The 12,728-nt window shown below is 49.2% G+C and overlaps 1 protein-coding gene across 3 annotated transcripts in view; it reads left to right on the top strand.

The window, feature by feature from the left end:
- The window catches only part of Yipf1 (Yip1 domain family member 1), a 30,960-nt gene that overhangs the window by 15,427 nt on the left and 2,805 nt on the right, over positions 1 to 12,728 (top strand). For all 3 annotated transcript variants that reach the window (XM_041652184.1, XM_041652186.1, XM_041652185.1), the window contains 3 exons: positions 3,474 to 3,640; positions 3,967 to 4,149; positions 9,477 to 9,593. In XM_041652184.1, the coding sequence (XP_041508118.1) occupies positions 3,474 to 3,640; positions 3,967 to 4,149; positions 9,477 to 9,566 (440 nt within the window). In that variant the 3' untranslated portion in view covers positions 9,567 to 9,593. The remainder of the gene's footprint in view (positions 1 to 3,473; positions 3,641 to 3,966; positions 4,150 to 9,476; positions 9,594 to 12,728) is intronic.

The following is a 12,728-nucleotide window of genomic DNA, read 5'->3' as shown; positions in this document are numbered from 1 at the left end:
CCTTCTTTTTCTCCCTTTTTGCTTTGTTTGTTTGTTTGTTTGAGACAGGTTTTTCTCTGTGTATCCCTGGCTGTCCTGAAATTTCCTCTCTAAACCAGGCTAGCCTAGAACCTAGAGATCCACTTGCCTCTGCCTCCCGAGTGCTGGAATTAAAGGTGTGCGCCACCAGTGCCTGGCTCCCCTTTTACCTACTATATCCCTTTCTTCCCTTCTGTCCCTGTAAGCATAGAATCAGACATAGATTCAGTCCTAGTTACTAGAAAAGTCTTCATTTGACTGTAAAGTTAGGTCGTGTTCCCTGAGAGGCAGGGGCATTGCCTTCAGGTAGCTTAGTGGTTGGCAGAACAAGACAGCGGCTATGTTGCTGTAAGTAGTTTAACCTCCACCCTGCAGGTTCTTGTAGAACTACCAACAGAGAAGAAAGAGTGGCCTCCCTGCCTGGGGAGGGCGCTGGAACACAGAAGGGTCCTTACTGTTGTTAGCCCTTTAGCTGGGCACCTGGTGACAGGAAGTGCTGGCTGATAGAGCAGGAAGGTGATCCTTGCTCTTCCCATGACCATTCTCCCAGCTCACGTGAAGAGTGGGTGTTGTAAGCCTGTGGTTGGCTCGGTTGGGGAAGGCGCTTGCCTGAGTCCAGAAACCACAGCGGAAGGAAAGAACTGACTCCTGAAAAGGTGTCTGGTGGACACACCCCCCCACACGTACACACCCTCACACAGACGCGCACACACACACAAACACCACGTATACATTAATAGTAATTAAAACTCTTTTAAAAGTATGAGTCATATCTGAGGTTAGATTCTGCTCCGACCATTAATTGTGTCACTTTGATCAGAATGCTTGACATCTCTGGTCCTGTTTTCTTCCCTAAAAGGACATAGATATGATACGAGATACTATGTCTATACACTAGCTAATAACATAAAGTGGGTAGTTCTGGTTTTTTAAACACTGAAATTTTTTTTAAAATTTAACTTTATGTGCATTGGTGTGAAGGTTTCAGATCCCCTTGAACTGGAGTTACAGACAGTTGTGAGCTGCTTTGTGGGTGCTGGGAATTGAACCCAGGTCCTCTGGAAGAGCAGCCAGTGCACTTAACCACTGAGCCATCTCTCCAGCACTGGTAGTTTTGATTTTTAACGTAGTTTGCTGTATAGTTCAGGCCATAAAGTTGTCATTGTGTTGCCTTAGCCTTAGTTCCAAGTGTTGGGATTACAGTCATGTGCTTAAATCATTAAAAATAACTTAGATTATAATCCTTTGTGTGTGGTGTGATGTTGGGAATTGAACCCAGAGTCTTGACGTATTTGCCACTCAGCTTCATTCCCAGTCCTTGTTCTTTTGAGACAAGACTTTACTCGGCCCAGGTTGGCTTCTAGTTCACTGTGTATCTGAGGGTGGTCTTGAACTCTTGATCTTCCTGCCTCTACCACCAAAATGCTGGGCTTACAAGCTCTGACACTATGCCTGGCCCAAAACCTTATTTATTTATTTATTTATTTAGATAGATAGATAGATAGATAGATAGATAGATAGATAGATAGATTGATTGATTTTTTGAGATAGGGTCTCTCTGTATAGCTCTGAGTGTCCTGGAACTCACATGACTGGTCTTGAACTCACAGAGATCCACCTGCCTCTGCCTCCTGAGTGCTGGGATTAAAGGCATTCAGCACAATGGCCAGCCTCGTTTATTTATTTTTAAAATTTATTTATATAAACAGGTGTTTTGCCTGTATGTATGTCTGTGTACCACTTGCTTGCCTGTTACCCTAGGAGGTCAGAAGAGGGAATCAGATCCCCTGGGATTGGAGTTATAAATAGTTGTGAGCCATCGTGTGGGTGCTGGGATCACACCTGGGTCCTATGGAAGAGCGGCCAGTGTTATTAATTGCTGAGCCATCTCCAGCCCCCACATAACTCTTAACTGAATCTGTATTGTCGGTCAGTCCCTGCTCAGAATAGTTCTCACCTCTGTTGGCTTGTTTGATTTTCCTGATGGCCTCATAAGGTAATCTTAGTCCCATTTTGCAGACAGGAAACTGAACAGGAGTGTTTGGTAACTCTCCACCCAGAGTTACTTTGCCTCGGGTTAGAACCCGTGACTTGGAATCTGCTTTGCCTCAGACACCGTGTTGCCTCTCATAAAGCTCTGAGTGCAGGGTCTGATGTCCAACCACTGCTTAGTAAACAGTAGCTACAGCCAGGGTAGAATTTCCTTCTGCTTCTTTTTCCCACCCAAAGAAAAGGGATTCTGTCAGCAAAACTGTGTGTGGCTCAATCAGGGTATTCCAGCGTGAGAAAAAACTGCCATGGAGGGGCTGGAGAGAGGCTCAGAGGTTAAGAGCAATGACTGTTCCTCCAGAGGTCCTGAGTTCAATTCCCAGCAACTGCATGGTGGCTCACAATCATTTATAATGAGATCTGATGCCCCCTTCTGGCTTGGAGGCAAATTTAGAGGCAAAATGTTGTGTACATAATAAATAAATACACTTAAAAAAAAAAAAAAACGCCATAGAGCCCTTAAAGACTCTGGACAATGGCATGCTCTCACCAGAGTCTGACTGAAATTGCTAGCATGGGCCTGTTTTTACAGGAGGTGCTAATTGAGTTGTTTGCTGATTTTCACGTTGGCAGGGCATGTGCCTTGGCTTAGCATGCTCTAGGATTGTCACTCCAGTCCTGGGAGTTGGCGCTCTTCAGGAGAGGAGAGGAGACCAGGAGACCGTCCATTGTCGGTCCCCAGGAGCTGCTAACAGGTGCATCAGCTGCCAATGCATAGTTATTTACGCGGGAAGAAACATAGCAGAGTGGTGGCCCGCCTGAGCCGGAACTCTGTAATTTAGGGACCGATTGCAAGCTGGATGGCATGCAGAGCAGGCTAATCTCCACCCAGGGCATTTTAATACACTTGCTAAAGAAATCAGTGTCAGCTCTTGTTTGGCTAGGGAGGAAAATGTGTTCTTTCAGGGGAATCGTTGGATTTTATTTGATCTAAAAGCTCAGTGTACTTAGACACATTTAGAATGGCTCTCCCAAGTATTTCAGTTACATAATTCAGTTGTTTCAGTGACTAGTTTTTAGTCACTAAGATCTATAAAACCATACAGGAGACACTGGTCACCACCACAAAGGTACATGCTAGGGATTCATTAGATCGAAAAACATTTCTAAAGCACCTACTGTGTGCCAGGTGCTGTGCCAGGTCCAGCAGACACAGAGCAGAAAAAGGGTGTGACACAGCCAAGTGGTGGTGGCACACGCCTTTAATCCCAGCACTTGAGGTGCAGAGGCAGACGGATCTCAGGGTTCAAGGCCAGCCTGGTCTACAGAGTAAGTTCTGGGATAGCCAGGACTATACAGAGAAACCCTGTCTCGAAAGAAAAGAACAAAGGCACGTGATGCAGCCAGGTAGTGTGCTTGCTGAGGCTTCTCGGGGACGGAAGTATTCTGTCATCTGTCATCTGCAGTGTCCATAGCGGCCACCATCATCTATGCCTATGCCTGGCTCGTGCCTCTGGCTCTCTGGGGCTTTCTCATGTGGAGAAACAGCAAAGTGATGAACATCGTCTCCTATTCGTTTCTGGAGATCGTGTGCGTGTACGGCTACTCTCTCTTCATTTATATCCCCACAGCGGTGAGTACCGTGCCAAGTAGATTGAAAGATGCTGTTTCGGGTGGAAAAATTCAACAGAGTATCCCACGGGGCCTTGTTACTTCCAGCCTGCTGCTCCCCTGTCCCTGGAGGTTCCTTTTGAATTTAAAGAACAAGATGAATGGGTGCCAGGAAGGCAAGGGCTCTGGCTGTGTCCGGAGCCCTGGGTTAGCACCACCCCCCTGCGTGCTGGTAGCATGCATGGCGGTGCGTGCCCAGCTGCTGATGGGCTCAGCGGCTTTGTGAGCGTACGTCCTGGGAAGAAAGAGACACCCCGCAGCTCAACCACATGCTCTCTCCTCTTCCAGGTACTGTGGATCATTCCCCAGAGAGCTGTCCGTTGGGTCCTTGTCATGATTGCCTTGGGCATCTCGGGATCTGTATTGGCAGTGACATTTTGGCCAGCTGTTCGTGAGGATAACCGGCGCGTCGCCCTGGCCACCATTGTGACAATCCTGTTGCTCCACGTGCTGCTGTCTGTGGGCTGCTTGGTACGTTGTCACTGTACCCTCTTGGTGTGGTTTTAAACGTTTATCCATAGTGGATGTGCAAGTGTAGGCACGTGCACATGGTACATGTGTGGAGGTCAGAGGTCAGCTAGATTCAGTTCTCTGTTTCCATCACGTGGGCTCTGGGGGTCAGGCTCACACCAGCAGGCTTCCCCACGAGCATCTTTACCTGACAAACCATCGTCCAGCTCTCTGGGTATGCATCATACACAAATGGTCAACACTTGCTTTGCAAAATCCTCAAGCTGTTAGGTGCAGTGGCTCTTTTCAAACTGACTCTGGGACCTAAGCATCAAGATCGTCCTAGAAGGAAGGTGGCAAAGGTGCGAGGACTTGTATGTAGCGTGTGGCTTTCCTGGCTTCTGTGATGTGGTTAAGATTCAGTGTCTGGCCACAGAGGGATGAGTGACCATATGTCTCTGTACAGGGCTGGGGGAGGGGCTCTGCCTGCTGGTGCCTTTTTGGTTTCCTGTCCATGGCTAGACAGATGTTGGACATCTGGCTGGTTAGAATGAAGGGGACAAAACAGATTTCATGGGTGGGAAGCTTAAGATTGGAGTCAAATTAGACACCTGGATTTTTGCTAAGGGGCACAGTGTTTGAACTGTTTGAGTCCCTGTGTCTAGGTATACTTTCAGGAAAAGCGTGTGCTCCTGAGTCAAGCAGACCCAGCAGAAGGCCAGCTCTGTTGTGTGGTGGCTGTGTGTGAGCTTGGCCACGGCTCTGTGCTCCTCCGAATCCTATTGCTTCATCTGTGGTCTGACTGGCATCTTCCCGCATCGATTGTCCTGAGAGTCAGACAAAACAATACACAGGAAGCATGTGACGTGACATAGAGCTTGTCCACTGACGACCTGTAGAGCTGCTGTTTGTTTGTTTGGTTTTGGAGCCTGAGGAGACATGCCCAAGCTCTTGAGATACTGCGATGTCCCTCTGGACCCTCTGTCCTCTCTACTGCCTCCTATCGACGTCTTTTTCCTCCTCTGTGCTTTTGGCATTGTCAGGTAGGCTGAGGTAAGGAGGAAGGAAGAAAGGAAGGAAGGAAGGAAGGAAGGAAGGAAGGAAGGGCTGCTTTTTATTTTGGAGGGGGGTTAAAGGCCATTTTTTGTTTGTTTGTTTGTTTGTTTGTTTGTTTGGTTTTTTGAGACAGGCTTTCTCTGTATAACAGTCCTGGCTATCCTAGAACTCACTTTATAGACCAGGCTGGTCTCAAACTCCCTGAGATCCGCCTGCCTCCCAAATGCTGGGATTAAAGGCGTATGCCGCCACCACCCAGCTGGAAATGCCATTTTTAAGTCTATGAGGTCTAGAAAGGAGCAGGGCACATTGAACGTGGAGGAGGGAGTGCCATTATCATTAAGAACACATTTCAGGGGCTGGAGACGGCTCGGCTGCTAAGAGCACTAGCAGCTCTTCCAGAGGGCCCGGGTTCAGTTCTCAGCCCCCATGTGGAAGCTAACAGCCATCTGTAACCTCAGTTCCAAGGAATTCAGTGTCCTCTTCTGACCTCCATGAGCGCCAGACACACATGTGGTACACATACATACATATATGCAGGCAAAACATTTTACACATGAAATAAATAAATATGAAAAGAAGAGCCCGTTTTGAGGGGGTGGGGTGTGGCCTAATGGGTAAACTCGCTTGTTCTGTAAGCCTGAGGAACTGAATTTGAATTCCCAGCACCCACATAAAAAGTTGGTGTGTGGACATGGTGGCATGTACCTTCGGTCCCAGCTCTTGAGAGGCAGAGGCAGGCAGATCTCTGCAAGTTCCAGGTCAGGGGGCTAGAGAGATGGCTCAGTGGTTAAGAGCACTGACTGCTCTTCCAGAGGACCTGGGTTCAATTCCCAGCACCCACATGGCAGCTCACAACTGTCTGAAGATCCAGTTGCAGGGGATCTGACACCTTCACACCATTGCACATAAAATAAAAAGTTAAATAAACCATAAAAAATATTAAAAAAAAAAGTTCCGGGCTGGAGAGATGGCTCAGAGGTTAAGAGCACTGGCTGCCCTTCCAGAGGTCCTGAGTTCAATTCCCAGCAACCACATGGTGGCTCACAACCATCTGTACTGAGATCTGGTGCCCTGCTCTGGCATGCAGGCAGACATCGAGGCAGAAAGTTGTATACATAATAAATAAATCTTTAAAAAAAAAAAAAGTTCCAGGTCAGTCAGAGCTACATAGACCCTGATTAGCATAGACCCTGATTCAGGAGGAAGCAAAGCTGGGCATGACTCCATGTGCGTGGGACTCCAGCACTGGAGGTTGGAGACAGGTGGATCCAGGGACCTCACTGCTCAGTCAGCCTTGCTGAGTGAGGGCTGCTATCTCAAACCAGTAAACGGAAAGTACATGATGTTCTGTCCTGTTCGCTACATGAACGTAGCATGTGTGACTCTACACACTTACTTCATATCACACACACACACACACACACACACACACACCCCAAACAAATCAAATTAAAATGTGAAAGAACCCATTTTGGGGTTGGGGGATATAGTTCTGTGGATACAGTGCTCGCCAGCCTGCACAAAGTCCTGGGTTTGCTTCCCTGTGCCACATGAACTGGGTGTCGTGGTGCAGGAGGAGTGGAACTTCAGCATTGTCTTCAGCTACATAAGGAGCTGGAGGCCAGCGTAAGCTGCAGGCCTTACCTTAAAAAAAAAAAAAGAAAGAAAAAGCCTGTGGTAGCTGTGTTAGGACCTGCAGGACCTTTTAGTGCCCGAGACTCTCCCTTCTCAGGTAATGTACTGGAGGTAGAATTTTCTTGCCCATCTTGCTGCGGTAGAATTTTCTAGAAGAGAGCCAATGAGATGAGGGATTGCTTGCTGCCAAGCTTCATGACCTGAGTTCAAGCCCCAGGACCCCTATGATGGGAGGAGAGAACCGACTCCTTTACATTGCTCTCTGACCTCCAAATTTGCACTCTGTCCCTTGTGCTTCCCCCTATGCTAATAAATATAATCTAAAAGTAAAATAGTTTTGTAAAAGAGAGCATCGTTACGAAGTAGAAAGAACTCTGATCAGGGAGGGAGGTGCTCGGTGATGTAAACTGAGGCATCTTAGCTATCATAACCTCAGTTTTCCTTTCTTTCTGGGCTTCAGTGAGAGTCAGCATATGGCAGGAAACCCCTCTCCTGAGGAGGGTTCTTCAGGTCAAAGGCATCAGCAGAAGTTTCCAGGGCCACTCTGCTGCAAATTGTAACCTAATTCCCTCGTAGGAGTGACCCAAGGTCACACAGCTCATAAATTGACCGAGGCTCTTGTTTCACAGTGACCGTGCCCTTCGTTGGGCCCTCTCCCCGGGCCATCTGTGCCCTGAACTTTTCACATTGTCTACTTGGCTGAGAAGTTGGTAGAGCAGCAGAGGGAGGAGAAGGGCACATTCCATTCAGCTCCGAAAAGTCGCCTAACCGGGGCACGTTGGACTGTGGACAGAGGTGTCCACCAGGAGAAGGGCTCTTCTCGTGAGAAGCCACTGTGTCTCTGGACAGCTTGTGAGCCCATCATCAGGGGACTGGAGGCAGGACTCTGAGGCTCCCTGCCAGTCATCTTAGCCTGCTTGCTGAGTTCTAGTGAGAGAATGGGTGTGCTTTTGAAGGATAGTGCCAGAGGAGTAAGCTCTGGCCTGCACACACATGTACATGTGTGTCTACACACCACACACAGGTAAGCATGCACATAGACACACACATAAAAGGGAGAGGAAGAAAACTATGTCTAGTCTTGGACTCAGAAGACATTCTTGTTATTGAAAGTGGGAGAAGGAGTCGACTGGGGAGTCGCTTGAGCTGAGGGGTGCCAACTGAACCAGACAGCTTAGCCCAGCTTTCTCAGTCTCCCCTGGGGAAGCTGGACTGGCGTCTTTGTCTCAGCGCAGTGATGTGTGTGGCCACCCCATGCCTGCCGAGGTTCCCCCATGACTGTACTTGAAAATGATCTCCAGGTCTTCCCGAAGGCGCACACCCAGCGGGGACAGTGAAGGGAGCACCCAGAGAGTGGGTCCTCAGTGGCTCGGCGAGAGTCAGACAAGCCTCCATTTGAACGGCTACCATCTACCTCAGAGACACCAGTGCCTAGTGGCCCACAGTGCTCAGGATGGGCAGGGTTGGGTATAGACTCTGTGCCAGATCACAGGCTGTGTAGACTGGAAGAGAATGTCTTTTAGACACCATCTTATCAATCTTTTACAGACAGAACTGTAGAGGTAGGGGGGCTTATCTGCAGGCACAGTGTTAGTGGTTAGTGCAGATGAGGGACCCAGACCATTCAGCTCTGAGGCTCTGGGAGAGGCCCTGAGGAGCCCGCGATAGGGTACTCTCTGGCCCCTGACTCACTCGTGTCCCCCAAATAGAGGAAATTCCTTCCTTTGTGCCAGAAAACAGCTGCAGGAGAAGTAAGTTTGCTCTGAAGAGTTGATAAGCTAGAGGGGTACATGGGCTATAAAGCAAAGAGAAACTAGATTAAGTTTCAAGGTTGGAACAGTCTGGGAAGCCCAAGCATGTCATGTTGGCGCCCTCTTCTGGCTAGTACGGGCAGAGCTGCTGAAAATAGTTAAGCTTTTTTACCTTTTCACCTTTCTGAGTCTCTGGTAGCCCTTGGCATAGTAAGTTTTACCTACTCTTTGAAGGGAAGCTCAAGGCTAACAAGATGGGTGTTTTTCTGGGCTAACATGAGCATCCTCACACCTCAGGGCAGGAGGGAAGATCTTTGCTGCCTTCTCTCTCCCACTGCCTCCTGATTCCTGACAGCTAAACTGGATGAGGAGTGGAAGCGCTTGTCACACACAGCGTGCCCCGCACTTTCTTTCCTAAGTCCCTGCAGAGAGCCAGCCGACTAGTTTAGCAACAGCCAGCTCAGAAGCTTCTGGCTACTTAGTATCACGCCAAACCTGATGAGATGCAGGTAACACAGACAGGCCCTGTGTGGCTCAGTATTTGCAGAGGTGAGCTTCGGAGTCAGGTGAGCACAGCTGGAGTCCTGGCTCCACTGCTCATCCGGGCATACTGACCCGAGGGCAGTCTCTGTGAGCCTCAGTTTCTATACCTGTCAGGTGAGGATCACCATAACAAGCCCTCGGGGTCGTTGGGAAGATTCAGGCACACAATGTAGCGTAGTGCAGCCAGTGAAAGGGAACTAAGTTTTAAAAGGTTGGGTGAGTGAGACGGACAGACAGACTGAAGGACTGACAGACGGTCTACCAGTGGCAGCAGTTCGGTGTGATGACTCGTGGTGGGGGAGGGGAGAGGCCCCAAAGACTCATGCTCACCTGGCTCCCTCGTGTGTCTCCTTCCTGCAGGCTTACTTCTTTGATGCCCCAGAGATGGACCACCTCCCCACAGCTACAGCCACTCCCAACCAGGCAGTTGCAGCATCCAAGTCCAGCTAACAGGGAACACAATTTTCATCTTGTGGGGTACGTTACAAACGGGCAGGGGCAACAGTTCTGTGTTAGCCTGAAGGATGGGAGGCTAATCCTGTGTCTTTCTGCACACCTTCATGTGGGTAGGTTTCTATTGCTGAAAATTCCATTTTGAAGTCCATGTGCCGTCGCCCTGACAGAGTTGGAAGCGCGGGCTCTCGGGTTCCGGGCAGTGGAGTCCCTGCTCTGTCCTTACACCTTCTCTGCTTCCTGTGTGCTTTTCCAGTGCAGGGAGGGCATCTTCACTTCCTGACTGTCCCAGTGATTTCCTTGTACCTCTGTGACTTCTCAGACCAGCCTCTGAAACCCATATTGCTCTCTTGAATGACCCCCTGGAGTCCTCTAAAGGCTTCTGAACTTTTGTGCCTCGTTTGTTCAGGGCCTCTGAAGTTATCCCTCCATGAATGGTTAGCTGAGTGGGCTAGAGTGCAGAAACAAAGGACCCAGCTTCGTAACTTATGCTTCCCCTCCTGTTCTCCCTCCTTAGCAGACCAAGGCTGAGCCTGTTTTTGGTGGACAAGTTTCCAGGTAGCTCAGAGTAACCTCTCATTCACTACATGGCCAAGGATAACCTTGAACTTGAGCTCTTGATCCTCACCCTGCTGCCCCTGGTTTTCAGACGCTGGCGTTACAGGTGTGTGTCCTCGTGCCTAGTGTGCTTCCCCCACCCTTCCCTCTGGGTGAGAACTGAACCTGAACCCAGGGCCTTGTACAAGCTAAGCAAACACTTTATTGTACACTCCATGGTGAGTTTTGGTGGAGAAAGGCAATGATAAATTAGGATGCGGTTTCTCGGGCCAGGCATCTGGGTCTCCACCTGTACTTTAGTTTTACAGACTAACACATGTTAGTGAAGGGTAAGGAAAGCCGAGGGCTGGACGCAGCGCTTCTTGTCTGTTTTTTCTTGAGCTTTTTCACACTTCGGTCACGACTCTCCGATCCAGCATCGCGTTATCTTCTTCCAGATGACAGGACAAGATGGAGGATCTCCCAGCTTGGTTTCTCAGCCCCCTCCTAGAGAATCAGAGACGAGTGTGTTACCAGTGGCATTTACACACTTACGTTGTGAAGGGAATTAGACCTTCAGTCAAGAGGAACATTTGAAAGATACCAGAAAGAAAAGGTCAGGTTGTAAAATCAGTAAAATGAAGCTATTTCTGACTCAGTCTCCCGTGGTCCCACACAGCCTTTCCACCATGTCACATGGTGACTGGCACCTTCCAACACTAAAGTGCCTCCGGCTTCACTCAGGACAGGGGAAGCTTTCTTGTGTGGTACCAGCGCTGGTTCTGACTATGGCATTGTGCCATCTGTCGTGACCAGACTCACCTAGATGCCACCCACCACCCTTCAGCCACTCCTCCCTGACAGTCACAGACTGAAGCAACTTCATCTGGGAACCACCCAGGCCTCTCAGGGCTGACAGGAGCCTGGGGGTCTCCCGTGTTTGCTCCCACGCTGAGCCGTTGCTATTGCAATTCCATTGTCTAGAACATTCTTCCCTTCCCACAGACATCACTTACCTGCTGCTCCTATTTACACTATGCGTACTCCATTCTTGTGCTCAGGACCCTGTCTGTCCATCTGTCTGTCTGTCTGCCTGTCTGCTAATAGGTTCAGTCTTTCAGCCATCGTTTGTCCTCCGTGTACCCGTGTGACTCCCTGGTTAGATTGGCTCCCTGAGAACAAGCAGTGGATTTCCTTGTCCACCACATAACCTCGCGGCCCACAGTGAGTGCTCAGTTAGTGTTTGTGAGCACACTTGGCCTCTTAGTCTGTGAAGACCGGCTCTCCCTCCATTCCTGTCTGCCTGAGCTGCTGTCTCAGGGCAAAGGATTTATGCCACGACCTGCGGGCTAGTAGTCAGGCCGAACTAGAGCTAAAGCCTGTTCCCACCTATGAGGTGCGCCTGAACCATGGGTAACCTGTCTGTAAAATAAGAACGACACAGCTTGTATGAGAAGATTGTCAGGAAACTTAGAGACAGTTTTTATAAGCTCCTGGAAGCTACGCACTCAGTAGTGAAATGAAAGCCACTGTCCTGACAATGGCTGGTGATTTATATTGAAATTTGCTGGACCCCATTGACTTTGCTCTGATACTTTATCTCCTTTTCCTAAAAGGTATGGGAGTTTTTTTTCTTCATTGAGGAATTCCAGTTGTAAGCCCTTCAAATTAACAGGATGTGATGGTCAGAGAAGCCTCCAATGGCTCCCTAACTGATGCCTGCCTTTCTTTTCAAGGATACGCAGCTTAGAATCAAAGGGCAGAGTAGGGTGGATTTCCGTCCTCATCTGTGTCAGTGAAGCTAAGGCCCAGAGTGTACAATTCCTTGCTCTCAGTCACCTGAGTGTGGTGGCAGACTAACACCTGTCACAGTCTGCTTTTCAGACCACTTTCCAGGTCGCTGTGTCTTCGGCCTCCCTTACCAGGCTTGCCCATGATTGCGTGGATAGGAGGGTGGATGTATGGGGACTGATTGTGAAGCAGAACTTGAACCCAGGTCTTGGAGAGACAGCTCCTGAGTTTGCCCATCTGCCCCAATTTTTAGAGATGACATTCTTTCTACAATCGAAATCTGTGGGCCACACTGCTGCCATTCAGAATTTTGGGGTACCCTCTTGTCTGGCCTAGAGAGCTGTGGTTAGTAGTGCCTGTTTCTTGACTGCATGTCTTGCCTGTGGCGAGTCTGGATCGTGTGTCCATTACCTGTTTTCTGCTTCCTCCAGTTTCTGCGTGCTAGGGAATCTGGGCGCAGCTTAGCCTCTTCCTCACTTTCAGGTCCTCTTACAAGGCCGTGGCTTCTTGCGGGCTGGACTGGGGCTCATCCAGAAGCCAGATCCGGGGAAGAACGCTTCACTCCTGGAACTGGTGGTGGGGTCTAATTTCTGTGGCTGAAGCACCCTCTGTTCCTTGTCCCATGGGTCTCTTCAGGTGATCGCAAACCTCATCAAAGCCAGACACGGACAAGGGGTCAATAAGTCTGTTAGCAAAGATGGTAGTGACTGTCTTACATAGCATAGACCCAGAAGTAAGTCTTTCCCTTGCTTCGTTTTGCCGATTAGAAGCAAGCCACAGGTTAGCCCATACTGAAGGTGGGGGAGGGGCTCTCACAAGGGCATGAGACAG

This window comes from Microtus oregoni, unplaced genomic scaffold, assembly GCF_018167655.1.
Source record: "Microtus oregoni isolate MIOR12 unplaced genomic scaffold, Mior012 000005F_ref0000423, whole genome shotgun sequence".
Classification (NCBI taxonomy): domain Eukaryota; kingdom Metazoa; phylum Chordata; class Mammalia; order Rodentia; family Cricetidae; genus Microtus; species Microtus oregoni.
Note: the sequence above shows the minus strand (reverse complement) of the source record. Positions and strands in the feature narration are given on the sequence as shown.